The sequence below is a fragment of the Salvelinus alpinus genome, chromosome 2, assembly GCF_045679555.1.
Source record: "Salvelinus alpinus chromosome 2, SLU_Salpinus.1, whole genome shotgun sequence".
NCBI lineage: Eukaryota > Metazoa > Chordata > Actinopteri > Salmoniformes > Salmonidae > Salvelinus > Salvelinus alpinus.
The window spans coordinates 125,884,434-125,912,274 of NC_092087.1; the positions used below are offsets into that span (position 1 = coordinate 125,884,434).

The 27,841-nt window shown below is 44.4% G+C and overlaps 4 protein-coding genes across 7 annotated transcripts; 1 reads left to right on the forward strand and 3 right to left on the reverse strand.

Moving 5' to 3' along the window:
* Positions 1-886: 886 nt before the first annotated feature.
* Positions 887-3,644, reverse strand: LOC139568641 (THO complex subunit 4-like). The gene is made up of 6 exons (XM_071390596.1): positions 3,411-3,644; positions 2,060-2,230; positions 1,802-1,949; positions 1,614-1,683; positions 1,310-1,505; positions 887-1,209 (listed from the first exon to the last, which is right to left on the reverse strand). Exons 1-6 carry the CDS (start codon positions 3,642-3,644, stop codon positions 1,195-1,197), a joined length of 834 nt encoding a protein of 277 aa, XP_071246697.1. The 3' UTR covers positions 887-1,194.
* On the forward strand, positions 3,075-7,955 carry LOC139568645 (anaphase-promoting complex subunit 11). Of its 4 annotated transcripts, none has more exons than XM_071390601.1 (3): positions 3,075-3,184; positions 4,566-4,685; positions 6,406-7,955. In XM_071390601.1, exons 2-3 carry the CDS (start codon positions 4,577-4,579, stop codon positions 6,549-6,551), a joined length of 255 nt encoding a protein of 84 aa, XP_071246702.1. In that variant the 5' UTR covers positions 3,075-3,184; positions 4,566-4,576; the 3' UTR covers positions 6,552-7,955. The 4 variants fall into 4 exon arrangements, with proteins under 4 accessions (XP_071246702.1, XP_071246701.1, XP_071246704.1 ...); XM_071390600.1 differs by lacking the exon at positions 3,075-3,184 and adding an exon at positions 3,805-3,913; XM_071390603.1 differs by lacking the exon at positions 3,075-3,184 and adding an exon at positions 3,886-4,150.
* A 60-nt stretch (positions 7,956-8,015) lies between these two features.
* LOC139568644 (protein phosphatase 1 regulatory subunit 27-like) lies at positions 8,016-10,329 on the reverse strand. Its single transcript, XM_071390598.1, has 3 exons — positions 9,892-10,329; positions 9,452-9,602; positions 8,016-8,952 (listed from the first exon to the last, which is right to left on the reverse strand). The coding sequence occupies exons 1-3, from the start codon at positions 10,121-10,123 to the stop codon at positions 8,823-8,825; spliced, it is 513 nt and encodes a 170-aa protein (XP_071246699.1). The 5' UTR covers positions 10,124-10,329; the 3' UTR covers positions 8,016-8,822.
* Positions 10,330-11,157: 828 nt separating this feature from the next.
* Positions 11,158-26,840, reverse strand: LOC139568646 (protein disulfide-isomerase-like). Its single transcript, XM_071390604.1, has 11 exons — positions 26,516-26,840; positions 24,311-24,517; positions 22,400-22,533; positions 21,942-22,079; positions 19,956-20,060; positions 19,572-19,697; positions 19,133-19,333; positions 18,173-18,293; positions 17,085-17,266; positions 15,330-15,446; positions 11,158-12,781 (listed from the first exon to the last, which is right to left on the reverse strand). Exons 1-11 carry the CDS (start codon positions 26,652-26,654, stop codon positions 12,713-12,715), a joined length of 1,539 nt encoding a protein of 512 aa, XP_071246705.1. The 5' UTR covers positions 26,655-26,840; the 3' UTR covers positions 11,158-12,712.
* Positions 26,841-27,841: the final 1,001 nt, after the last annotated feature.

A 27,841-nucleotide genomic window follows, 5' to 3' on the forward strand; every position in this document is an offset into this window, starting at 1 on the left:
CGCGCCCTAAAGAGATTTTAGGTGGGGCTAATTTGAAGTCTTGAACAAGTAGCGAAAGTGTATTTAACACTTAATTTGAATAGTTTCAAATGTTAAAACGTTAGATTTTTTTTTAGGTCAATTTATTAGGTCCCCATCCTTCATTGCGAACCGAAGACTAATCAACTGGTCCGTCTAGTTCTTTGACCATTTCAACTAATATCGAACAAGTCAGTGATGTGAGATTGAAAATTAATTTGATTTCTAACATTGCAGTAACCACAAAACTAATATGAAAAGGTATGAACATTATACATTAATTGGGTTTGACAATCTCACAAGAATAGTGTTGTGCATGTTATAAAATTGCTTTAGCTTTTTACAAGCATTTGATATAGTTGCAGCACAGTGAACTACCATTGGAAGTTATATAATTTCCACACATTTTACATGATCACCCCCATAGAGGTCTAAGTTCCAATTAATGCTTGATGTGAAAATGTGGTCAGAGGCACCATATGGATGGTGTAATTGGAGCCTCCAGAGGCCCAATTGAGCTCCATACCACATCACCATGCACCTTAAATTTTGTAACAATGCGGAAGGCTCCATATAGCTCATTGTCATGATTGGATGACAGTAGCTGAGGGCCTGTATAAACAATCTCACTTCACAACAGCTCTGCGCTACAAAGCGCTAGTATATATGCCCTGACTTCTGCAGAAGACGCCATATAGTGGCTTTCAGGCTTGTAGGGCTGGTTTCCTGGACACCGATAAAGCCTAGTCCAGGACTAATGTAAGCTCTATGGAGAAACTACACCGAAACAGCTTTGGCCCACGACTAAAGTTAATGTGTGGGGAAACCAGCCCTTAGTGTCGTAGAGAACTTCAACAAGAGGCAGATGCACCGGAACAGTTTGTTTTGTAGGTTTATTACAACTATGGACAAGTAGAAGGGGAGGCAAAGGGCAACAAAAAACTCCCCCTCAAAAACCTACAATCATCCCAAAAATAAAATGGTACAAAAAGTGTTCATAATATTAAAAAGGGAGAAAAGCAAGATCCATCCACACATTAAAATGATGCCGAAGAACAGTAAGTAAAAGATCTGGTCCATTTGTCAGGTCCAAGTCAACAACAAGGTTCAGATGCAACAGAGGATGAAGATGGGTAGGGATGAGGTGAGGGATTCAACCGAGTGCTTCTGGGAATTCTAACTGGTCTCCATCTGCAATTAAAAACAAGTTGAAATTAGGACCATATTATAACTACAAAGATCAAGCCCCTTACATTATAGGAATATAAATTCTTCACTTTCATGCATTTACCTTGGCATTGTAAGCATCCAACTGGGCATCCAGCTCTTCAGCAGACAACTGCTGCGGTTTGCCTCCACCACCACGTCCGCCTCTACCCCTGCCCCTGGAGCCTCTGCCTTCCCGCCTGTCTCCGCCTCCGCGCCTTTCTGAGAAATTGGGGCGTCCGATTCTGTCTCTGTTGAATCCACCACCGCCTCCATTTGAACTGCAAACAGATTCAAAGACAATCAATGAGCTACTGGGATTCACCAGAATTGAAAAAAAAAAACAATCATACATGACAAGATAAAAGAAAGCTTATAGAATCACATACCTCTGTGAAGGTCGTCTCTGGTTATCGTCTCTGATTTGTGACGTGACGTGCTGAATGCTCATGGCACGACCTGTGAGCAAAGGGAAAACAAGATTAGGCATCGTTGTTCAGGAGTTAATCAATGACCACATTTTATGACAAACTAGCATCAAAATAATATCAATCAACTAACTCAAATTAAAGCTCACCATCGAGTGGTACATTGTTGTACTGTTTCATGGCTTTGAGTGCATCAGCCCTCCTCTCAAAGTGGACGTCAGCGGTTCCCTGGCTGCGGCCAGACCGGTCATAGTGCACAGCCGCTTTCTTCAATGTACCAAATTCCGCAAACAACTCCTGAAAAAACCAAACACAATAAGAAACATGGCCGGTAGAATTCATGTTTAACTTCAAAACGGTTCGGCGAAAAGGCCGACATCTTTGTATCGATTGACTGTAGAAATTACCTGGATATCAGCGTCAGAGACACCAAAGTCAAGGTTTGAGACAAGGAGCTTGCCGCCAGTCTCTACACCACCACCGCCGCCTCCTCCTCCTGCTCCCCCACCACCGCCAGCATTACCGCCAAAGCCACCTTCGAACATGTCGTGTTGCCATTTGTCCGGAAGCTCTCTGGGCTGTAAAGGTAAAATGAAAAAAATGCAGCTGCTGACTTCTGGTTCCCCTGCTCCTGCTGATCAGACTGAGCACATTTGAGTCAGTTGCTTAGGCAGGCAGGGGAATCTTGCTTCATCACTACCATTTAGACACATTGGTCTAAGGTGGATTCATGGTCAGTGTAACAGCATACATATTACTGAATAAAAACAATTAAACAAATATAAGAACCAAAACTAAGCTAGTAGGACGGATGGCAGGACTTCCAACTCAAAATGGCTCCTGCCCTACAGGTGGTTTGAAGGTGGTGTAGGTAATTAGAATGGCAGTGTAGGCAACAAAAAAACTGACTTGATCTCGATGGCAAGGACAGCATCCAGATTCTGCTTCAACTCCAAGTGACGAAAAAGTCCATCCAAAGAAAAATCCTTCCTCCAAAACCCGTGAAAGTAATTTCCCTTTAACCGACCATGGAAAGTTCAATAAAGTTCCTTGGGGTGTTGTGCTTTGCAATCTGGGTCAAAATATGAAAAAAGAAAAGAAAAAAAAACTCAATGTGGCACAGGAATGGTGGCCCAGTTGACATAACATCCATTTTGAGTGTCGCCATTTTGTTAGCTTCGTTGCGTAAACAGTCCAATTCTTGATAATTTGACAAATCTGGAACTTAATTTATGGCCAACAATGCGCCAGTCGACAAATAGGATCATGAAGTTGTGGACTACCCCCAAAAAAAACACGAGGTACACGGCTTGTAGACCAAAGGTGAATATCTGGGCCAGGTCGCATTCAAACTACACAAACAAGTGTTGGCTAGCTTTGCGGATCAGCTCCGTTTTGAAGTGGCCAACGTGTGAACAACACGTTAACGTTACCTAGCTAGTTAACGTCCCCTCCCAGAAACTTAGGACATGGCGAGTAACATTCAATAGTGCTGGCTAGCAACTGTTTGACCTGAAGCCAAACACGACTTTGTATGTCATTATCAAATGAATAAACGTTTCTGAACAGTGGTTTCTTCTTTGGGTTGTGCCCTATAGCGCACTTCCCGATGATAATTCCACATCCATCAGCAACTTTGCGAACTAACGTAACCCCGTACGTGTCGCAGCACATTTAACAAGATCAGCTAAATTATTTAACATTCGTCGTCGTCGCCTCTGCCATTCCTCCTTTTTCTGTGATCCTCCGTGTTCCTACCCTGCTGTATGGCGTGGGTCTGCTGTCGCTTCTGTCTCCGCTGAAGTTCTGTCGACTCCTCATGGGCCCGGATCCGCCTGTTCGGCCTCCAGAGACAGCTCCACCGGGTCGGCCTCCACTCCCACCTCGACCCGATGATCCTCGGCTGCGGCCTCCTCGATTTCCGCGGCCACCTCCACCTTTCTTACTTTGTTGAATAATGTCATCCAAAGACATATCCATCTTATCAGCCATGGTGGCACTTGTCGTGTTAGAGATCACCAAATAATTGGAAAATTAACTTTAATATTTACGTTTTTGGTAGCAAAATCTAGCCGCTTTCCTCCGTGCTAATCAATGGCGAAAAGCTCAAGTTTAAGTGACGTTAGTGGGCTTAAAAATAATTGTAGGAAGTGACGTAAATGCATTCTTACTACCATTTCCGTTCGATTTAGCGCGTCTTTCACGACCAACATCCTCCCTGCTGCTCTATTGTGCCTCTATCCAGCATTGCAATCATAAAGGTACCTTTCTGGTTGGGGGGGCAGTGTATAGTCAAAAGAGACCACCATATATTTATTTTTGACAAGATTTTTTGATTTTTCCATTTCAATTCGTTCTCAAATGCAAATAAATCAATGGAAAAGATGAGACACTACATACCCTGGTTCGATTCCAGGCTGTATCACAACCGGCCGTGATTGGGAGTCCCATAGGGTTGCGCACAATTGGCCTAGCGTCGTCCGGGTTAGGTCGTCATTGTAAATAATAATTTGTTCTTAACTGACTTGCCTAGTTAAATAAACATCGCCCTGGAAGGCAGTATTGTACCTCTTTTTGTCCTCCACAGGCATGGGTGGCGATGTTTTCCCCCGATTCGATGATGTAACGTTAAATGTGTCGGAACTCTCAGGACATGTTTTGTCTTCATTTTAAAACCTTAATACATTTGCCATGTTACTTACAAGCTAGTTATTCCAAATGTCAACATCGAAGTAACATCATGTGTTGCAGCAGCTTTCTAGACGAGCAAACATTAAATTAAACTACTGTGTACAGCTAGCTAGCTGTCTGGTTACTGTAACGGTAGCTAGCTACTAAGCTAACGTTAAGAGGTCTAACGTTAGTAGTTAGCTAGGCTAGCCACTGAACATTCATACAACGTGTGCCCATCAGGTTCACGGGAGATGAAGGTTAAAATCAAGCAGTGGAACGGCGTGGCATCCTGGCTGTGGATGGCCAATGATGAGAACTGTGGGATCTGCAGAATGTCTTTTAATGGCTGCTGCCCAGACTGTGAGTTTCTATATAACGCTGCTTACTAACTAACTACTGAGTTATTCCACGTCTCATCAACATGTTACTAACTCTCTGAAATGAATGTATGCACAAACTCAATATGTTTCTTAGTGCATGTACAGTGCATTCGGTAAGTTTCTGGTCTCCATGACTTGTTCCATTTTTGTTACGTTACAGCCTTATTCTAAAATGGATAAAAACATTTTTTACATCCTCAGTAATCTACACATAATACCCCATATTGACAAAGTGAAAACAGGTGTTCAGACCCTTTGCTATGAGACTGGAAATTGAGCTCAGGTGTCCATAAATTAACTTGATTGGACATGAATTGGAAAGGCACACACCTGTCTATATAAGGTCCCACAGTTGTGCCCAAGCCATGAGGTCGAAGGAGTTGTCCGTAGAGCTCTGAGACAGGATTGTGTCGAGGCACAGATCAGGGGAAGGGTACCAAAAAATGTCTGCAGCATTGAAGGTCCACAAGAACAAAGTGGCCTCCATCATTCTTAAATGGAAGAAGTTTGGAACCACCAAGACTCTTCCTAGAGCTGGCCGCCCGGCCAAACTGAGCAATCGGGAGAAAAGGGCCATGGTCAAGGAGGTGACTAAGAACCCGATGGTCACTCTGACAGAGCTCTAGAGTTCTTCTGTGGCGATAGGAGAACCTTCCAGATGGACAACCATCTGCAGCATTCCACCAATCAGGCCATTATGGTAGAGTGGCCAGACGGGAGCCACTCCTCAGTAAAAAGGCAAATGACAGCCCTCTTGGAGATTGCCCAAAGGCACCTAAAGGACCCTGACCATGAGAAACAAGATTCTCCGGTATGATGAAACCAAGATTGAACTCTTTAGCCTGAATGCCAAGCATCACATCTGGAGGAAACCTGGCACCACGGTGAAGCATGGTGCTGGCAGCATCGTACTATGGGGATGTTTTTCAGCGGCAGGCACTGGGAGACTAGTCAGGATTGAGGCAAAGATGAACGTAGCAAAGTAGAGAGAGATCCTTGATGAAAACCTGCTCCAGAGTGCTCAGGAACTCAGACTGGGGTGAAGGTTCACCTTCCAACAGGACAACAATACTAAGCACACAGCCAAGAACGCAGGAGTGGCTTCGGGACAAGTCTCTGAATGTCCTTGAGTGGCCCAGCCAGAACCCAGACTTGATCCCGATCGAACATCTCTGGAGAGACCTGAAAATAGCTGTGCAGCAACGCTCCCCATCCAACCTGACAGAGCTTGAGAGGATCTGCAGAGAAGAATGGGAGAAACTCCCCAAATACAGGTGTGCCAAGCTTGTAGTGTCATACCCAAGAAGACTCAGGGCTGTAATCACCGCCAAAAGTGCTTCAACAAAGTACTGAGTAAAGGGTCTGAATAGTTATGTTGATGTGGTATTTCGTTTTACATTTTTTATAAATTAGCAAAAATGTATAACCTGTTTTTGCTTTGTCATTATGGGGTATTGTGTGTCGATTGATGAAAAAAAATTTTTTTTTTAGAATAAGGCTGTAATGTAACAAAATGTGGAAAAAGTCAAGGGGTCTGAATACTTCCTGAATGCACTGTATGTCTATCGATGCATTCATATCTTGACGGTTATGCATAAATTGTCCTTTTTGATATCACGACGTGTTCAACATTGTGACTATATGGACACTTATCCTTTGTTGAGGGGAGACTTTTCAGCAACATAATGTCTACTTTCCAGGTAAGGTTCCTGGAGATGACTGCCCGTTGGTCTGGGGCCAGTGCTCCCACTGCTTCCACATGCACTGCATCCTCAAATGGCTCAACTCCCAGCAGGTCCAGCAGCAGTGCCCCATGTGTCGGCAGGAGTGGAAGTTCAAAGAATGAGCTCATCCGGAGAACGCCACTTGAATGCCTTTCAAAGACTGAGACTGATGCGTCACAATCAGAGGATTCTAATAAATATGCTTCTGTTTTTTTGTTGTACATTTCCAGCTACTTTGTTTTTCTCTGAGGCTGTCATTGTTTGTATTATGTGGAGGGGTGTGTGAATAACAATACATGTGAAGAAGAAATGTGATTAGGATTTAATCTTGACCTACTACTGTACCAATATTTTTTATTTTATATAGCAGTTTTCTCAAAGTTATTTACATTGTATGAGAGTAATTCACCTCTAACAAGCTGACCAATGATTCATCAATGCAAATTCATTGAATTGGTATCGATAGTCCCTGAGATTTACACGGTGTACAAAACGTTAGGAACATCTGCTCTTTCCATGACAGACTGACCAGGTGAATCCAGGTGAAAGCTATGATCCCTTATTGATGTCACAAGTTAAATCCACTTCAATCAGTGTAGATGAAGGGGAGGAGACCGGTTAAAGGATTTTTAAGCCTTGAGACAAATGAGACATGGATTGTGTGTGCCCTTCAGAGGGTGAATGGGCAAGACAAAAAATGTAAGTGCTTTTGAATGGGGTAGTAGGTACCAGGCGCACTGGTTTGTGTGTCAAGAACTGCAACGCTGCTGGGTTTTTCATGCTTAACAGTTTCCCGTGTGTATCAAGAATGGTCCACCACCCAAAGGACATCTAGCCAACTTGACACGACTGTGGGAAGCATTGGAGTCTACGTGGGCCAGCATCCCCGTGGAACACTTGACACCTTGTAGAGTCCATGCCTGACAAATCTAGGCATTTCTGAGGGCAAAAGGGGTTGCAACTCAAGATTAGTAAGGCGTGTCTAATGTTTTGTTGACTGTGTATATGCCCTATTGTTTTGACAGTCAGGACCACTCAGAACAAACCAAAAGTAGAGCCCCACCTGAAGTACATAGCAACTTCTCTCAAACCACTCTACAGGATCAGCTACATATAGTCCACTAATACATTAGGGGTATGATAGTTTGATGCTAGATATGTGGTGTACAGGAAACTTCCACTCTTAATACCGATGGGGTATTTTCTTGTAGCTAAAGCACAATCCTGACCTGGCTTTAGATTTCCTCACCCGCCCTTTCCCAAATTCTACTTGTCTCTCTAAATCCATCAGAAACCAGCACCTCAGCCAATACTGTACAGTACTCATTGTGCAGAGGCATGGATAATCACCTCCTGCAGAGAGCTGGTCCAATTAACAATCATTAACTTGATCCCCGGCCTACCGGGAACTGTTCCTTGCTTCAATGTTAGAAGTGCTTCTCAGTCCACCAAGGTTAATTGGAACCAAGATTGGTTACTGTAGTTTGAAATTAAAGTCAAAAGAAGACCTTTTCTTTCCCTTCAAACAGTTTTGTCAAGTTCTTATACCAGTAGTTAATAAAGACAAACAGACCACCACTAAGTTGTTTTTGTATGGAAAAAATGTATAAAAAGGCAATTATTTATAAAGCGGAGTAACCACAATTGATTGCACACGGTTTCAGTTATAAATGATTATAAAAGCAATTGTAAACACACAATTAGCCATTCCAGTGGTGTTTGCAAATGTATAGAGATAAAGTGTTAGAGTAAATACAGTATATGCAGGGTACATATTCATGTGGTACATATGCAGGGTCTTTGTTTTTCAAATTTAAAAGTTGTATGATGTAAATTACAAATCTTGAACTATAAATGCTGTCAGTGGGTAGAGTTGACCTATCACATTGGTTTACTGCAGTGGGCAGTAGGCCCCATTTCAGAATGGCCCTATGAGTCAGAGGACAACGACAGATCCATGTTTCACAACTTCCAAAAAAGCTTTCACACATCAACTATATAAAGTACTTCGAAAAGCTCATTACCAGACTGCTATCTAATTCATTTCAGTGCTGCGTTCACCCTGTATAAAAAAAGTACAAAAGCTCAAACTTCTGCACCTGCAAACAAACAGCATTACAAAGCGATGCCTGCTGAGATTGCCTGAGAGGATCCCCTTTCCAGCAACAGTTCAGTTCACTCTCAAAGGCAACCATCTACTGTTGGCTGGCCGCCTTCCTCCCACCAGACCAGATATATGTCTCCAGGACCTCTACAAGGGAGGGAGGGCACAGAATGACAATGTTCTACCGATCTGTCCATTTAATTCCATTGTCGAGGGGCAACCGGGAGGCCTGGGCGAGGAAGGAGACTGACGATTCAGTGGAGTTTTCAGGTTAGATGAGGAGGAGAGCTCAGTCGTCCTCCACCCCAAGCAGCCCTTGCAGCTCCCGAATCCCCGTGCACTCTGGGTCGATGAGATCGGCAGGTGTCTCCCCACACTCGTTTTCCGCCTGAGGGTCGGCGCCAATAGAAAGCAGGTACCTAGTGGGAGAAGCAGGGGAGGAAAGCATTCATTCAGTAAAGAAAGTATCCAAATGGTATGTGCCGCGCTGAGATAGTTAAACGTGAGATTCTTAAAAGGGTTAGAGGAAAGCGGCGGATCCTCAGTGTAGCTTACTGCTATTGGCGTATGAGGGCTACTCAAAATTCAGCCAATGCGTGTTTTGGTTAGTCTTGCTTGTAAGCACTTGACACTGTAAACCCGCGGTGTGAGCTGTGTCCTAGTGACGTAAAAATCGGAATCTTCACCTATCCTGAAGTGCATTGAATTCCTGAACTTCAGGGATGCTGCATTGACATGGTATGGCCAGCAGCGTAAATACGAGTTAGTCAGAGCATTCAAGGCTTCATGTTGATGTTAATAGTACATCGGCTGAAGTCCCACTTGTGCGAGACCACTGACCTCGCTTAATGTGTGTGGATAAAAAAACTAAAGCTAGTGACTGTAGACGTTGTGGGTATGCTAGGTGCGTTGACTCACTTGGCAATGTCAGGGAATCCGTCGCTGCAGGCCATGTGGAGAGGTGTCCAGCCCTCCTCGTCTCTCTGGTGGATGTCTGCTCCGTGCTTCACCAGCAGCTTCACACACTCCAGGTTCCCAGAGAGGACAGCCTCATGGATAGCTGCCATACCTGCAGAGCAGTCAATGGGAATGGATGGCAAATAGCATCAGTACAGGTTAATTGTAGGGACATTGAAGGATCACTCAATGAACAGTTTATACTGAGGCATTATTACATTACTGCACGTGCTACAGAGACAAGTCATTGCACCAATACTGGAGGGATTACAGATGATCAAGTCTTTGGAACTGTTAAACCAGGTTGAAATCTAACCAGAGGATGAAGATACTTCTGATGCTTCAAGCTCTTGAATGGATTAAAATGGGTTCCATTTTGTTCTGATTTCATGGTGACTCACCAGAGTGGTAGATGGTTTCCAGGCTGACCCTTCTCTTTCTGATGAAGAGTCCAATCCTGTGGAGGTCTCCCTGCCGGACGTAGTCCCGGAACACGATGTCGTTGGGGAAGTGGACGCTGCGGACTGGTTTGATCTGTGGAGAAGAGTGGGCACAAGAAGAGCTGCTGGACTCTTTGGGGCCATAAGCCTTGATGCCCATGGACTGGCAGACTGGGTCCTGGTAGTACTTCATCCTTATGAAAGTGTTCAGGCTTGTTCAAAAATAAAAACTTCAGAAGAAAATCTTCATGCCTTTTTCAGTGGGAAAATTATAAACCAAAAGGCAGTGAAATTGAATTAAGATATGTCCTTCAAAAAAGCCTTTTGTCAACGGCTCTCGTGGTGCAGTGTCCTGTATGTTTCAGACAGCGGGGCAAGTCCTGTTCTGGAATCCAAGGCCTGCGTATAGACCTCTATATACTCTCTGCAGGGCTATTTTAGGTTCTGTCACCTGACAGGTCAAGTTCTAGAACTGGATGAGTGACCCTAGGAGGTGGGTCCCTTCAACCATCCTGTCACAAGCACTGGACGCAACTCATATCGCCAGCCATGACCGTAGCAATAACCACAGCTTCTGTTTTCACCCACAGCCTATTAGACCCACTCTTCCCCCCCCGCTTTTGAACTTGACCCCTCCAGCTCCCAGAAGCGCATCATTCAAGATGCATGACAGCCACTGGTCACGCACCACAGAAGGGGGAGAACCGTCTCGTAAATAGGACATAGAAGCCAATGCTAGGCATCGGGCCAAGAGGGGGTCAAGTGTCATGACTGTGCTTTTGAAAATAACCTTGATAAGGCGTTTTAGAAATAGGCAAATTAATCAGTCATATTCTATGCATACCGTTTACATTACAGAAAGGTAATCAGTCAATATGGCTTTAGTTTGGTTGTCGTGGGAAATTTACTGCAAGAGACCAGTAAGCAGGACTTAAAAATTGGCACTTTTTCTTCATTGAGTCATAGTTACGGACAGAAGTACTTACTGTCCATGTGTTTTAACCATTAGAAAACATTGTTCCCAAGTTACAGCCTATTTCAAATACATTTTTATTGGTTACATACACATTATTACAGGTGTAGCGAAATGTTTTTGGGAGCTAGAAGCACAGCTGCCCTACCTGTCGGCGCCATCTTAATAGCATCAGTACTATTCCTTTAAAACTCCACATTATTGATATATTGAAACAAAGATGTGCCGAAAAGTGTAAGAATAAAAGGCAACAGTAATTTTTTCATATTTTTTATTTATTTGGCCACCAGTTTACACTTTTCCACGTCAAATTCAATGTGATGGAATGCGTTTGTTTCTAAGTCATTTCCCCCTTGAACAGCTGCTGTTGAACGTCACAACACTCATCCCGGTTTGCCCTACTCAACCCTCCCATCCCAGCCAAACATCAAAAACATTCACAACCTTGTCCCTGGATGTAAAAAAAGAAAAGAAAAAAGCATTCACTCGATCACAAGCACGCTTACACACATCACCGCGTGCACACACACACTAACACCTCCATGGGGACAAGAGTGTCAGGTAGAGCCGAAGCCAGAGGGATGGGGGCAGTAGAGGTACGGTGGGGTAGGGCTGTTGCACTGTTCCCCCCTCCCCAAAGATAACCAGGCCAGAGACCGCTCTGAGTCCCAAAGCACAGTTCCTTTTAAGTGACCACCTCTGCTCCTTCAGTAACCATGTGGAATCTGACGGCATAAACACAGTAGCCCGGTCTCAGATCTATTTGTGCCATCTGGTCAAGACCATAGGAGTTGGCGAGACAGCACAAACAGATCTGGGTCCAGGCTATGAACACAGTGACAAACAGAAACCATCCCAGGCCTCCCCACTAATCCCAGGTCTAACAGAGTCAGATGGCCAACTCTACCCCAGCTTAAACTTCACCTGGGAATTACTGGTACACAGATTATTTAAAAAATATATATTGAATGAAAATACAATTAAATAAAACAAGCTATTTCCAAAGTGTATCTTTTTTTCTTTCTTTCTTAAAGAAAAATAAGTCAGTAGCCATGCTGAAATGAGGGAAACTGAACTGAAAAACATGATTTGTAGACAGAGGGAATGGAGAGAGAGAGAGAAATACAGTGACCCTCAAGATTGGTCTCAGTTACAGATGCATATATTGCTACATAGAACACGTTGCTTCTTTATTTTGTTACTCTTTACAAAAAGACAATAGGATGGCCCCAAGTCCCCTGAGAGAGTCCATACATCCCACCATATAACACCTCTGGCCCTCAGAAAGACTAGCAGAGGAACAAGAACATGAGCAGCCCCCCCACCCCCAAACCGGCTACACCACAAAACTGCACCACTCACACTGCAGCAGACTGGGGGAAAGTAATTCGAAAAAAAATGACAGGTACATAACCCAATTTGTGGATCCAACTGGATATGTCAAGCACAGTATCTTAATGCGGTTTTTAACATTTTGGTTCAAATATACAAGGCAATAACAACTCCATCGTTTGATTGATGAGGAACGTTGGTAATGTAAAAAGCCGTTAAGACCATGAGGTGCCGTTCAGCTCTGTTGAGTTCCCATGACACGGGGAAAGACGAGTCCATCTGGTCCAGCGGGAGGGAGATAGAGGTTGTCGAGGTGGCTTCAGGAGGGGGGCTGGCCGAGGGTCCTGCCACATCTGCAGACTGACTGAGGAGCAGTTGAAGGAGAAGTATTAGTGTTCACAGAACAGTGGTGGAAGTGATGGTGGTTGGTTGGTATAAGGGGTGGGGGTTCGTCTCTCCTCTCTCCTTCGCCGGGTCTTATAACTCGTCATGGTCGTCGCCGTCGCCGTCGGAATCACTGTCCTGTTCGTCCAGGTCTTCCATATCCTAGGAGGAGGAGAGAGGAGAGGGTCTTTAACACCTGCCTGGAGGAAGCTGCTCTCTGAGTCTGGAGTTCTTGGGAGTAGAAAGCTTGGAAGCTATAATGAACACATGTGGTGGGAGGATACTACGCAGCTCATTTTGTGTCTCCCCTGACCCAACCACATATGCTCAATTAAAAAAAAATGGGCAACATGACAAGCTTGAACGGTTGTTGGGAAAAACGTGCTCTGGCGAAACATATGTTCATCTATGGGGAAACATGTACATATGAAAACAACCTAAGGACTGGACACGTGGGGCACTGAGGATTTAACTGAAAGGCCCTCCATGCCCATACATCACTTCTGGCAGACCGCATGAACAAATGCGGCATGGTAAACCAAACAGTATGTAATTAATAATGAATAATGTTTACATACTGTTTTACCAACTTCATATGTATATACAGTATTGTAGTCAAGGCCTATCCTATTTAACTACTGCTGCACATATACTATCTACAGATATCCATCCATCTATACAGTGCACTCAGAAAGTATTCAAACCCCTTCACTTAATCCATATATTGTTACAGCCTTATTCTAAAATGGATTAAATTGTTCGTTTTTTTTCAACAAAGTACCGAGTTAAAGGTCTACGGTCGGTTTTATTTTTAATACATTTGCAAACATATCTAAAAACCTATTTATGCTTTGTCATTATAGGGGGAGGGGGATGCTTTTAATTATTTTAGAATAAGGCAATGACCTGACAAAATGTGGAAAACTCAAGGGGTCTGAATTCTTTCCGACTGCACTGCAATACTGTCCATATTGTTTATGCATCACACAAACACGCCAGACTCACATTGCTCGTCCTAATATTTATATATTTCTTAAATCCATTATTTTACTTGTTAGATGTGTGTATTGTTAGATATTACTGTACTGTTGGAGCTAGGAACACAAGCCCTTTCACTACACCTGCAATAACATCTGCTAAATGTGTATGCGACCAATAAAATAGGAAATGACAGTCTTGCAAAGATGCCATTCCGTCACGGCTGCCGAGGGAGGGATACAGTTGACTGAGGATGTGGGGGTGAGTAAGGTGGGGTTGGGGATGTTGACTTGCACTTTCGGACAGGGGGCCTGGTCCCAAGGGAGTGCCTGGTAAACAGCAGCGACAGCTGCAGTGGGCATTAGCGACCGCAGTCGGGGCATGGTCTGCAATTAGACTTCTGAGAAGGGGGTGTGGTAGTGGGATGAGGGCCTTCAACTAGTTTGAGCTGGATCGCCAGTATGTTTTGGATGCAGGCCCTGGTCTTAGCACCCGGCTAGGTGCCAGGGAAGAAGCGAAACCCCAGCCGCATTTCATAAAGACACCAGGATTTAAAAACATTTATTTTTATTTTTTAGAGCATTAGAGAGAGATTACCGGCTCTTGTCATTTGGCTTCGAAATGGGGAGAGAAAAATCCCATCATTCCCTTGTGCAAGAAGTCTTGGATGACGACATCATAAGGAACATAATTCAATTTCTCAAAATGTCTTACTGTTTCGTGCATTATTTCATACACCCGGGAATAGCCTGCTGTACATTCTATTAGTTAGAGAATTTATTACAAACTGGGGTCAGGATTTTGAGTGGGTAAGGTTTGTCATCTCCTTCATTGATGACAGACATGGGCTGCTGGACTAACGACTGTCTCTGCCTTAACGGGTCATGTAATGAGCACGTCTGTCTGGCTGCCTGCTGTGCTTGAAGACGGAGTTCATGGAAGTCTTAGTCAGCCTGACCTACATCATCTCTACAAGACCCAGTTTCCTCCAGGTTGGATTGGAAAGTGGTTGAGTCAGTGAAGTGAGATGGGGAAAGACACCAGACTTAAACACTGACAAATAACACTAGGTAAATAGCCATTAAAATTGTTTCTGCATTGTCCTAAGGCAAAGAGTAGGCTTTACTTGCAGGGAGGACAGGTTGCGTTCACTTTTTAATCAAGTTAAAAATAGGTACGTAGGCATGTGACCCCAATTCTAGGGTTACAAGTTACCCAAATCTTCAGGAGAGGTGGTCCTGTGGGTCTATTCTGGGTGACCTACAGGATACTGAATATCCCCCCAAAAGGCACCTAGTATGATAAGAGGCCTTGCTTGCACAACTCTTGGGCCAGTTTCTGGGGAAAACTCAATTGATCAGGATGCGTTGCACCAAAAGTTAAACCTTCTCCAACATCGCTGTATTCTCCTGCCCCGTCCACTAACGCATTGCTCTTACTGGATAAGGGTTGGCTGTAATTCAAACGCATCATTTTTTTGACAGCTTGAAAGCGGCCTTGAGCAACATTCACATTTCAGAGTGTACTCAGCATATGACCGTGTAAAAAATAAGTCATTGTGAAAAAGGTAGGTGTTTTCAGATCAAAACTGGGCCTTGAAACGGTTTGCACGATTCCGGTTTCACGTCATAGAAATGCCTTGCGGTTTAATGCAATCTGTCTCGCAAACATAATTATAGTGTCTGCTTAAGGATGAAGACAAACCTCATACCAATCCCAGATGTGTACTTACATCAATCCCCTCATCCTCCTCCCCTTCCTCTCCAGCCGGTGCTCCGCCATCCTTGCCTCCGCTCTCCAGGAACTTGGTGAAGCCCTCCAGTGTCCTCTCACCATTGTAGTCGACCACCTGCATGGAAGAAAGTCACATGCATCAAATTTCTACAGGGATTTAAATACAAATGGATCATTTTCCTTTGCTTTTCCATGCATCACCAACTATCAAATGTGGCAAAATTGGAGCTATAAAACCAAGAAATCCCAGTGGTCCATTTGTCAAAGAAATACTGAATGTCTAATTATTAAAATCAGCCTGTATTGTCCTTCAACAACACATGCAAATTTGAATCTGGAGCCAATAACCTTTGAGGCCTCTAGCCATCTTCAGATCTGTGCCAATGAGCAGTCAAGAGGAGATATACAACTATTAATGGATGAGAGAAGGCCAAAGGTGTTGTTTATAGCCTTTCTCGTTTATAGAACCAGTTACTATAGGGATGCCCTTGAGCTCGGTCTTGAGGACAGTCACAGAGCTCTGCCTCCCGACCCACGTAGTCTCAGCCAGTCAGTTAATACAGAGCATAGCGAGCCAACAGACAGCTGCCTCCGTCTCTAGCCATCTCTGGCTCTGTCACAAGGAGGAATGGCTCAGGGTCAGGGGTTAACCCCAGGGCTCTTTGCGAGGGGAATCCCAACACACAGCTCCTAATCTCTTCCAGGAGGCTTTCTGTAGTTGACTGCTATGGGCTATAGTTCAGTAGGGTGGCTGGCATGCCTCTTGGGGGGATTGAGGGCCAGGGTGGTCTTTAAGAGCAGGTTTGCATTTCATCTTGAATCTTGTTCTGGAGTGGTAAAATCTTAACCCTAACTAAAACTATTGCTTAACCTTAAAATAAATAAAAAAGCATTTTTTTAATAAAGCCAATTTTGACATTGCAGCTGGCCTATCTAAGGGGAAATGCTCAGCTCTGCCTCCAAGACAAGACTAATGACAAATGACAACCTGCTCTTTAAGAGCTGGGGTGAGGGTCTCAAGAGGATCCCAAGAGGGAGAGAGCATTATCGGGCAGCCATAAAGAGAGGGGTTGGGTTTGGTAGAAGCCGTAAACACCACCACAATGGCCGGGTCACTCAGAGGGCCAGCAGGCTTGGGTTTCTGCATGTGTGGCTGGCGCTGCTAAATCAACCCTCCTGGTGAGTGTGGCAGCTACTTAACCTGATCATAATAACCGCACACCCACCTGTAATGCTGTGAAATGAAAAATGGTATTTCAGTAGTGTGGATGGGTGGCCAAAAGACATGCTTCTCAGGTGTTAACCGAAAGAGCCAAAGCCCAGAATGGGTGGTGCTACTAACTGACGAGGGGATTAGTTCCCTCTCTTGCGAGGGCTTGTTTTTCAAAAATGAGACCTGTGCTCAAATGCTGGGCAATTTATCACTGGCTATGTTGGGGGAAATGAGCCAATTAAAAAGATATGTTGTCATGTTATCTCAAAAGTGCAATTAGACCTGTAGACCTTGGCCATTCCAAAATGGGGTTGTATGGACGACTTGAATAGTGACGCAATAACCTCATCACATTTGGGTATACAGCAGAGCCCCTCCGTCTCAACTCAATCTCCATCCCCTAGTGTGGGACAGAGGAACTGTCCAGCCGAGGACCATGTCAGTGAAAACGTTGTAATGATACATTTGGGAGTCAACTGCCAACAGTTACAAATGGCTGCTAACACTGGCAGACATTCCACATCGTTTCAGTAGACTGACCGTGTGCTCGTCGCCTGCAGGGAAGAACTTGAGCGTGGGGAAGCTGTGTACTTTGACTGTCTCGATCTCGTTGGCTGTGGAGTCCATCTTGGCCACGACGATATCGGCTCTGTCCTGGTACTCCTCTCCCAGTTTGGTCCAGATGGGGTCAAGCTGTTTGCAGTGGCCGCACCAGGGTGCATCTGCAGTGGGAAGAGCAGAGGAGCAATCGGGGATAAGAGCATTTTCCTGTCCCATACAAGCTCATTGATCATCACCTGAATGCGTAGGCTGGTTATTGTATTGCATGATGTTACTTTGCCTTCCATTTGTATCATGACAATGTATCAGCATGGATATAACTACTCACTGATGCACAGATACGCATGCATGGAAAACAATGCACAGCTGTATGGGATCATTTATACAACGGAAAGTGACTGGAATAGGAGAGTGGCTTGCCAGCTGGCCATTAATTCAAGCCTGTGGGCTGTAGTTTCTGAGGCTGGCAGTTAGGTTTACGACAGCTGTGTCTCCCTACAATGCCATCCTGCCCCGGCAACCCAAACACTGGGACACTTCAAACATGCAAAGAGCATGGCACGTGCACCCCCAGCTAAACGCCCCCACTCCTCAACCGGCTAGGAAATACCCTCCACAGCCGTACGAGAATCTGACTCCCCACCCCCCCAGTCAGTGACTGTAAGCGACACATTAAAGCCCAGGGATAGAAAACTCCTCACTCTGGCTCACCACAACAGTGGAGGCAAGTTTAGTCTTCGTGAGCTATAAAAAAATGTTTTATCCCAATGTTTCCTTACTCAGTCTTGGGTTACGCATCGATTCGTGTGGAGGGCTGATGGAATGATCTTCGGTCCCTGTCTCTTGTACATCTGCTGGGGCTTAGCACAAAGGTGCATCGCCAGGGCTAGGAGAAAGACTCCGGTTTCAGACTCAGGATAGCTTCCCACCTCCCTCCCTCCACGTGGACGGTGTAATCAAAAGAGAGCACCTCATAATATATCAGGGCCATTGACCCCTGAAAAGTGAGCCTGTCGACCACCTGGGGCTTACATATGGTATTGACGAGAGGGGGGGGTAGTACTTACAAAACTCAACGAAGACGTTCTTTTTGGGGTCGAAGACGACCTCCTCAAAGTTCTTGCCGACCAGGACTCTGACGGGGTTCTTGTCCCAGTCTTCAGGGATGTCCTGGCTCATGAGGTGGGGCTGTGGGGGGCGACACACACGAGGAGAGATTTACGATGGATTACATGATTTTTGCAAAACCAAGAATGAGCCAAATTATGTTAGTTCCAAACTAAGCAACACTTGAATTTTGGGTTGTTTCTCTGCTGAATGTTACAGAAACATGATTCCTAAGTCATGAGGCAATCTCCTATAGAATGGGAATGATGCAAAACCTGCACAGTGCACATACTCCCTCACATCACTAAAATAAATATGGAGTCTAACCAATACTTCAAATCAAGTTTATTTTATATAGCCCTTCGTACATCAGCTAATATCTCGAAGTGCTGTACAGAAACGCAGCCTAAAACACGAAACAGCAATCAATGCAGGTGTAGAAGCACGGCGGCTAGGAAAAATTCCCTAGAAAGGCCAAAACATAGGAAGAAACCTAGAGAGGAACCAGGCTACCATTACTTGTATGTTCACGTTCGTGATGTAGGCCCACATTGCATTAAACCTTATGACATAAGAATTGAAATTTGCAACACTTTCTGGCACAGCATGTTAGCCTACATCTGCACTTTCAATCCACTGCCATTGACGCCCAGCCATCGAGGCATGATGACTGCACTGTAGTGCCATAACAGTAATAGAGACTGGTTCATCAATGTCTACAGTAGGGCACGGCTGTTCTCACCGTCTAGGCTGGGCTGTGGCCTATTGTACTGAACTTATCAGCAGTCAGGGGCACCCCAAAGTCCTAGAAACCCCAGTAACAGCTTAACCCTGTAATCTGAGTAACACTATGTTTCAACATAACCACACACAGAGCATGTACACTTGGATTGTCTGCAGACATTATTAGGCCAACACACCTTGAGTTTTCCCTCGGTGAAGAGTGTGCAGAAGGCGATGATGTTGTCGGCGGTGATGGCCTCGCTCTTGGGCCTGTACTTGGTCATCTCGTCCTCCAGGGTGATGAGGCGGATGGCAGGGCACTCCTCCTTCTTCAGCCCGAAGAACTCCAGGATGCGCTGGTTGTCGTCCACCTCGCTGTCGATGAAGATGAACAGGATCTGGGGAGGAGAGAAAGAGGATGAAATACGAGGCTCAAGTATCTGGCTTTTAGTCTAGGTAGGTATGCGACGTACACTCCAGCACAGTCTCAGTGGTACATACCGAGACGCAGTCAACGCGCTGGATGAAAAATAACTCTGCCTCACAAATAGATCAGGAAAAACAAGCCTTTACTGGAGATGGGGGTACAATGAATGAAGGTCGTCACTTTGACTCGGTTCAGTCTGGTCCACCCACCTTGCCCTTGAATCCCTCTGATGCTTTCTTGAACTCGGCCATTTTGTCGTCGAAGTCGGCGGCAGTCTTGGGCACGAACATGAGGATGTGAGACTTGATTTCTCCTCCGAAGATCTTGGGGGCGGTCTGCGGAGAAAACACGACGTTATGAACGCGGGGAACAACGCTCAGGATATAAACGCTTGTATTAAAGTTGCGGTAACGGCACTGAAGGGGCTCGTGATAGCCGTCATAGGGGCTTGGTGGGGGATGAGAACGATTTTGTAGCTTAGTGTGACAGAGGAGAAAGTTATTCTGGAAAAAGGTGTATTTTCTGTGTGAGAGTGTGTATATTTGAGACAGCACGCCTGTTTGACTATCAGCAGTATAAAGAACGGCCATTACCTGCTCGGTGAACTCGATGACCAGGGGCAGCTGGTTGGCCTTGATGAAGGCTAGCAGGTCAGCCTTGCTCAGCTCTCCGTCAAAGGTGTTACGACCCTCATCGAACTGTAAAGGAGAAAAGCGATGGAAACAGTTGGTAGCCGAACCCGTTAATACGCCACCAACTTCCCAGTTTAGTCACATTTTTATTATACTCTGCCTGTGAACTCCCCAAAACCCAAACATAGATGTATCAAACAAGCTCATTTAAATCCCTTTGGTAACCCCAGCTGACGAAAATCAACGTTAGGCTAAATGGGGTTTTATTGAGTGTTAAGAACAGCAGCCCTTACTGGTACACATAGGGACAGTTGGGAGACCACAGGAGTGTGTGTCAGGGTTGGATCTCACACACACACACACAGTAAGCAGACAATAGTGGGGTAGTATGATGACTGATGAGTGGGGGGCTACCGGGCAATAAGATGGAGGAATCCAATCTATGTCTCATTAGAGATGGAGGGTTACGCCTTTAAAATGACAGGCAGATATCTATTGAATCGCAACATGTAAAGGCCTGCCGTTGAGCTGTGCCCTCCCTGCCCACTAAAGGGCAATGATTTAAAATTCAAAGCAGATTGAGAGAGACGGAAACAGGTTGACTGACAAGTCTGGTCTGGTCCAGCGATGAAATTCCAAAGGTTTATGGGTGGCATCTGTTTTTAAATGTCAGATGGAATCGTACTTCTGCCGAATAGGAGCCAAATCCTAACTTGAGATCTTACCCACATTTTCTCCCATAAACATCAGTGCATTATTTCTGAAGTTTGATATTCAGCACTATGCCTCATAGTGGAAGACTTTCAGACCATGTTTACAACTACTCAACACAAACCCCCACTAGCAGCTGGCTGCTTTCCTTGTTGACCAGTGATGACTTAACAGGTGGACGGAAGACTATTTGACATAACATCTGATATCTATGGAAAGGCAGGAATGTGGTCATAACATGTCGCATAACATATCATGGAATGTCCATGTGGGCTGTGACCCAGTTCAGCCCAGGTCAGTTTACTCTAAGCTGAGAAGATGTGGCTTGGCTTTGAAATATGGATATCCAATTACCACATCTGGTCCTTTTAAGAATCATTGTCATTTGAGGGAGGGGAGAGGGTAAGACCATTACATGTCAGAGCCAAATTTAATGACCAGTTGGCCTGAATGAAGAGGAATCCCTCATCTTGCCATTACCAGGGAAATGCCGGTTCAAATGAGCTAACTCCTCAGACAGAGTCGAGACTTGAGTATGAAGGTAGAATCTCACGAGGTCTATATCAAAGAAGATAGCTTGCCCCTTTTTCTGAACTGTAAAGAGCTGCGCTCTACTTGTTCTTCATTCACAGACACCAGCCAATGAGACTAGCATGGAAATCCTACGACTTAACACAGTGGCTGCCACTAACCCGTCAGTGATCTAGCCATGTCTAGATTGATGATCTCATCGTCTGAAAGGAAGAATGCAGCATTGAGCACAAACGCAGGCAGAATGACAGTCAGACACATTCCCAGAGCAGGTCTACAGGCTAATATTAGCAGGCCAAGACCGGATACTGCTGTAGCTATGGGGTTGTGGGTTCCCGTTACCTAGCTGACATCCCAAAAGAATCAAACCTGTCTGCAGCTACCCTGCTTTAAGTTGTCCAGATTGCTGTATGGGTTACGCTCACGATATAATCAAATCTGATGACCAGGTCATTCATAATGTATTTATAATCTAGTTAAATACAAATAACTGGTAAAACCCGCCAACATTCACAGCTAGATAGCAAATGGGAGACTGCAAAAACAGTAAGGCATTCACTGCTAAGATAAAGCTTCCAGGCAGTAAACAGTCTACAGAGTCCGATGGACAGAAGGGGTTACACCATGATCAGGGTAGTAATTTTGAAAGAGATGAAAACACTTGGGGTGATTAAATCATACGGAATCAAAGTACTCGCTCCGTACCTTCTTGAAGAGGACGACTCCATCCTTGGACACCTCATACTTGGAGAAGACGGCGTCGTTGGAGGTGATGCCGAACGGAACGTCATCGACGGCCTCCGCAGCCTTCAGGAAAGCCTTGGCACCCTCAGACTCGGCGTCCTGCAGGACAGAGAGACGCTTAGCTTAGACGCCATCATTCATGAACCATAGGACTCAATAATGTAGGAAATTATCGATTAAAACATGCCCATCTATGCCTTGATAATTAATTTGAACTGTGAGAGAATGATTTGCATGTATTTCTTTAGAAAATTAGCCAAAACTATTGATCAGTACTGAAAATGTCAAACTAGCTGTCTAGTGGGAAATGGGGCTTAAGGCACAAACTTTCCTGCAAAGAATCACTACAGATTGGCTTTGTAGCATCAGTGACCTCGCGCAGCTAGGTCTGAGTAGTAGGTCAGAGGTCATCAGCTCACCTTGAAGAAGCCGATGACTGCTACCTCGTTTTCGGCAATCATGGACTCCACCTCGGCGACCTCCCCCTGGGTGGTGGCAGCTGGTCCAGTACGCTTCTTCAGCCAGTTGACGATGTCATCAGCCTGTCTGCCAGCTGCAGGAAGGGAACAACAGTTCTGGTATGTCACTCTGGCCGCGTTCAAACAATAATGTATGAGACTGATTTCCTACTTCCTTTGTTTGTTGTACTGTAATGTATTCAATGAGCAGACAAGGTTGGCCATAGGAAACAAGACAACAGAAATGCAAGCATGCCTTCATGTTTTCTAATCATGTACAGATCAGAGATGACGGCAAGGGTGGACGCAAGGACGCATTTTGAAGTATTGGAACTGGGCCCAGGTCACATGACCAGGGCTGGCTGAATAGAGACTAATGGTACGAAGCATCAAACAATGCTTCAGGGTGAACAGGCAGAAAAGCAAATTTATTCTGCCACGACTATGGTGTACTTGAGTAAACACAGCTACAAGTATTGCTGCCATTATTCTACTTGAATGGTCGTTATGAGGGACAAAGGACAGTGAAAGACCTCTCATTTAATTAAGTATTTCTTATCTTATTTGGTCACACCAGCCTTGTTACTGGCAGACTAACGAAAAAAGTACCTACATTCCTCCGTGATTTGTTTGCACCAACAGAGAAGACTTAAGCTCTCTAAGAACCAACGTGTCACAATTAAGTGGACTGACTCATGATTAACCTGCATGTAATTACAAAGATAGCCAATGACGCAACAGTGGAGCAACACCACTGAGCGACGCTGTAGCCAGGCCAGACAGACAGACACAGCTGGAGAAGGGACACTGCTGTCTGCGGCCTTACGAGTACACCGCTTTATGCCCAGAGAGAGCGAGTGCTGGAAGTTAGGGCTGTCCCACACACCCCCGCTAAAAAAAAAAACACAGCCAGTCACAGTGAGCAAACATGAGGAACTGCACATTGCCTGGCTGGGGGATGGGAGGGAGCGAGAGCATGGATAGAATGTGTGGAGTAGGGAGGGGCCCTTCATTTAGTCACAGTTATATTGGGCAGAGTGAACGGGCCATTGGCTAACACACACTTGGCTTATAGGAGTCACATTACCAGCATAAGAAAAGGCATTACTTAGTGTCTAACCCATCCGTCAGAAAATAATTATCTGATCATACACAGAATCTATGACTGATGATCATAACCAGACTACTGCACTACACGAGACAGCTTATCACTTTGTTGGTAATAGTTGTCCCAGTCCCTGAGGTACTTAGGCATTGAGTAATTAGGTTGTTCTATAAAAATTTGCCAGTTGACAATCTTTTTTTATATAATTGGTTATTTCAAAATCTGAGGGAATTCAGGGTAGAGCCTTGTCCAATTGACTTGAGAAAGTGAAAAACTGGACTCAGTATACTATAGACTCACTATAGACTCAGTCCACGATCATGTCAAGCGCAGTATATGTTGTAACGATTAGTTGTCATGCAAAGACACAGCTGTCATAATATACATTTTTGTAAAAAACAAATAAATGTAGCTTATAGACCAATACATAATAGGAAAATGAGCTAGAACATACCCAATGAAAACACAGCTTTGGTAACCCCCCCCCCTACCCAGTCTGAAACACATAAGGTTTTGACCACTTGGAACTTTTGGAAATAAACTTCTCATCCCGCCCGTGACATTCTGCTCATAAAATTATCAAACTTCACCCACTTCATGTAAAAATGAACTGCTATTGGGTAAACTACATCTACTTAAATATAAAGTTGAATCCCCCTTCTCCTGAAGTTAACGGGGTACGACGATTCTGATCAGTACTTTCTTTAGTTCAGTTATACGATAGCTGTACTAGCCCTAGCTGTAACATACATCACTCCACAACTCACCAGAGTACTCTTTGGGCGACTCCTTGTCTCCCCCCTTGAAGAACTTGATGGTAGGGTACCCGCGGACACCGTACTCCTGGGCCAGGTCTGCCTCCTCTGTGGCGTCCACCTTGGCCAGGCGGATCTCTGAGCCCTCTGCCTTCAGCATGCTGGCAGCTTTGGCATACTCCGGGACCAGGGCCTTGCAGTGGCCGCACCACGGGGCATCTAGAACAAGAAGGAAATCGTAGAAATAAAATTAGACCACACAGCTTCAGAGTTGAGAGATTTTGACTGACGGGTGAAGTAGATGCAAATACTGTAGTGACTCTGTTGATATACTACGTTAACATGTGAGTGTTGCTACGTTTGGGCCGAAGGGATGATTTCTAATTACTAAATAAACACTAATATTGGTACAATGTTTGTATGGAGGGAGACTTGGATCTTTAGAATTGCCAGTTAACTGAGAAAAACATTTACTTACAGTTGGCTATTTAGAGGGTGTGGAAAAAAACCTCCTCTGGCAAGTTAGTTTTCAATGAGATCACTGAAAAGAGTAGCCTTGGGCTCTAACTAAGATAGTGAAAATGTTGCCTGAGAAAATATGTGGATTTCTAATCTATTCATGAAGGACATAGAATGGCTTGCTAAGGTTCTGAATGCATGAACACTGAAAAACCCCATGAAAGTTTGAACAAACTTAACCCATTGATTGTGTGATTAATGTGCCTTGAGATGTCAATTTATCACCATAAGCTTGATAAAGTCTATTAAGCTTGGTTGTAAGTTCAAAGTCCAAAGGATATTTACTCAAATTAAGAGTCCTATAGCAATTCCTTTTTAACTAAATATTATATTTATCATTCTTTCAAAACTTCAATAAAAATGAGTTGGTGTGTTTTCATTGCAATGTTTCTTAGTTTCAGTGGAGAAACCCCAACAAGTTCCATCAGCCAGGAGAGTTAAACAAAAGTTGAACAGATGATTGAACTTTGAAGTACACGTCAACCTAGCATCTCATTCAACCTTCCAGGTCCCCCCTGTCCGTGAGCAAAAAGTATTTAGCCCTACCCCCCTTCACTCATTGGAATGTCAGAGTCGTGGAGTTCTCCGATTGGTCTGCAAGTTTGTCAGATAAAAGTGCAGAATACCTCAGAGCTTGACAGCTGTAGCAGGACTGGCCTGCTGGTTAAATCAAAACCCCACTACACGCAAGAAAAAGTGGAAACCACCAAGTTCACAAGTTAATAAGCATTTAACAAATGTGTTGCACAACCACAGCAGCAACTTATGTGAATGTTAGTAAACTTACATCAAAACAGCTCCTAACTGAAACCGGGGTAGAAAGTGTGCATGACCAGGAAACGATATCTAGCAATCGAAACTCAAGTGGTGAATGAATCAAAATCAGACGTCCCTCTCAACTAAATGAGTCTGCCCGATGTATTCACACGACTGAATAATGAGATCATCACTCAACAGCTGCTTTGACAGCACTGTTGCACATACCTAGAGAATTCTTAATCGTGCATTAAGTATTGTTTCGAGACTACACAGAAGCACAAGCTAGGCTAAACAAACAAGAATAAGTTGGTCACGTTTATCAACTTCTAGATCCATGAAGCCACCAAGGCTGGTAAAGAATCAGGTACTTGCACCAACAAGTGGTCACAGACGAACGTGACTGTCATTTAGTTGTTTACTTATCAGTCCTGAGACGGCTAGAAGGGAATGCACTGAATACTCAAGTTGACTGTGCCAGGTATACTAGTTAGTTAGCTAAATGTAACAAAGTTCTGTACAAACAAGGTTCATCCAAATGTGTTAACGTTAGTTAACGTTACAGTTAACAAACTAGCTGGGAAGGACATTGGCTTAGATTCCTTTAAAAAATATACAACGTTACTACTTGCAATACAATGGCCAGCAGTGTGTGTAATCAACAGATAATGTATGACACAGGCCTAACGTTAGCCAGTTAGCGACCAATTTGAATAACGAACGTATGCCAAGTAAAACCATAGTAACCAAGTTAACGTACACTTGTTAGCTATCAAGAAAGCTAGCTAGCTGACGTTGGTATGCCATTGCACATATCTTTGCGTTAGCTGAAGTGAAGCTTATAACACAGCGGCAAGCGAACGCAGCTAGCTAGCATGCTAGTACAGCTGCGTGAACAAGTTAGGTTGTCTAAGCCTTTATATGATCAAGTAGTTTACTTACAGAATTCAACTAGGATGTTTGGGTGAGCTTTCAAAGCCTCCTCGAAATTACTTTTCTTCAGCACCAGAACACCATCTTCTTCGCCGATATCAGCCCGGCTTGCCACCACCAGTGTGCAGAGTAGGAAAAACTTAAACATAGTTGCTGTCAACTGTGGTTTCTAACAGAAAATGTGTTCGTAGCTACAAGTGAATGAGCTACCGACTTAAAGTGGTGTACGTATGTATGTTCTCTTCTTAGTTAGAACTGAAGCTTGTATTTTTGTGTCTACCGCTACTAACGTCGTGGCATTACGTGCAGGAACCAGAAGGGTCAGCCGTAGTGCGCAGGCGCATTTATCAGCTTGAAAGCTGCTCGTGTTGAATTGTGACTGGACCACAGCTGAAGGTACCTGGAAGTGAATCCACTTTGACATTGGATGTGTATTGAAATCGATTGAAATTCTTTCCAGTCGCATTCTTGCTTATATTTGAGAATTGTTGACACAAATAACAAAAATTCCTTAGAATGAAGGCTTAGGTTTAATGCAGAAAAGGTGATGTAACAGTATAATATGCAGGGAGATGGCAGATGTAATGATGAATGATACCTTGCCGGTTATTAAAGACTGCAGTAAATTTGTTTTTAGTTTGCATGGTTTGATAATCGGAGTTCCGCAATACCTCTTCGACATAAGGTTCTTGGATGATTAGGGTAATATATAGAATCAAATGAAGATTGTACCTCGCGCTCTTACTTTTTTCCTCCAATGGGGGAATATTAAAGGCGCTACATGGTCAATCCGACATCTGCATTGGACTTGCAGCATTTACGGTGATATGGCTTCTGCAAAAGTCGGGACATTCATACTTCTTGCGCTTTGCAGAGCAGCATGGAGCTGTTGTGAAGGAAGTAGTCAAGGAAGTGAGTTTGTCTCTATACAGGACCTCCCGCCCCCACCTACAGTCAACCAATCATGTCATTGCAGAGCTATATGGATCCCTTGGCATTGTTAAAACGTGTGGGAGGCGAAAGTTGTAGCTCAATTTGGCGTCTGCATGCCTCTGGAGGCTCCAAATTGCGTCTCACCCTCCATATGGAGCCCCTGACCACATTTTTCAGATCAAGCATAAATTGGCTTTAAGAATGCCCTGAACTCTACAGAGGCTGTATCCCCTTAAATGCTGCACGCCAATGCAGATGTCAGGTTGACCATGCAGTGCCTTTAAGGGTCCGTCTTAAAACTGCAATCAGCCAAACCTGGTGTTTCCAGAAACACTTAATTGTCTCAAATGATTGAGAGATCTTAAACCGACTTAGTTTCCCCCCACAACAATTCAATTTTAA

Bases quoted from the DNA above. Each gene is read 5' to 3' on its own strand.
- LOC139568641 (XM_071390596.1), bottom strand. From the start codon at position 3,644: ATGGCTGATAAGATGGATATGTCTTTGGATGACATTATTCAACAAAGT. The intron at 2,231-3,410 runs GTAGGAACACGG...TTACCTTTACAG, and splicing joins GACCCACGCCATACAGCAGG to CCCAGAGAGCTTCCGGACAA. The intron at 1,506-1,613 runs GTATGTGATTCT...ATCTGTTTGCAG, and splicing joins CAGAGACGACCTTCACAGAG to TTCAAATGGAGGCGGTGGTG.
- LOC139568646 (XM_071390604.1), bottom strand. From the start codon at position 26,654: ATGTTTAAGTTTTTCCTACTCTGCACACTGGTGGTGGCAAGCCGGGCT. The intron at 24,518-26,515 runs GTAAGTAAACTA...TTCTTGTTCTAG, and splicing joins AAACATCCTAGTTGAATTCT to ATGCCCCGTGGTGCGGCCAC. The intron at 12,782-15,329 runs GTAAGTACACAT...TCCTCCTCCTAG, and splicing joins AGGAGGATGAGGGGATTGAT to GATATGGAAGACCTGGACGA.
- LOC139568645 (XM_071390601.1), top strand. From the start codon at position 4,577: ATGAAGGTTAAAATCAAGCAGTGGAACGGCGTGGCATCCTGGCTGTGG. The intron at 4,686-6,405 runs GTGAGTTTCTAT...TCTACTTTCCAG, and splicing joins TAATGGCTGCTGCCCAGACT to GTAAGGTTCCTGGAGATGAC.
- LOC139568644 (XM_071390598.1), bottom strand. From the start codon at position 10,123: ATGAAGTACTACCAGGACCCAGTCTGCCAGTCCATGGGCATCAAGGCT. The intron at 9,603-9,891 runs GTGAGTCACCAT...ACTGCTCTGCAG, and splicing joins GGAAACCATCTACCACTCTG to GTATGGCAGCTATCCATGAG. The intron at 8,953-9,451 runs GTGAGTCAACGC...TTCTCCCACTAG, and splicing joins GGATTCCCTGACATTGCCAA to GTACCTGCTTTCTATTGGCG.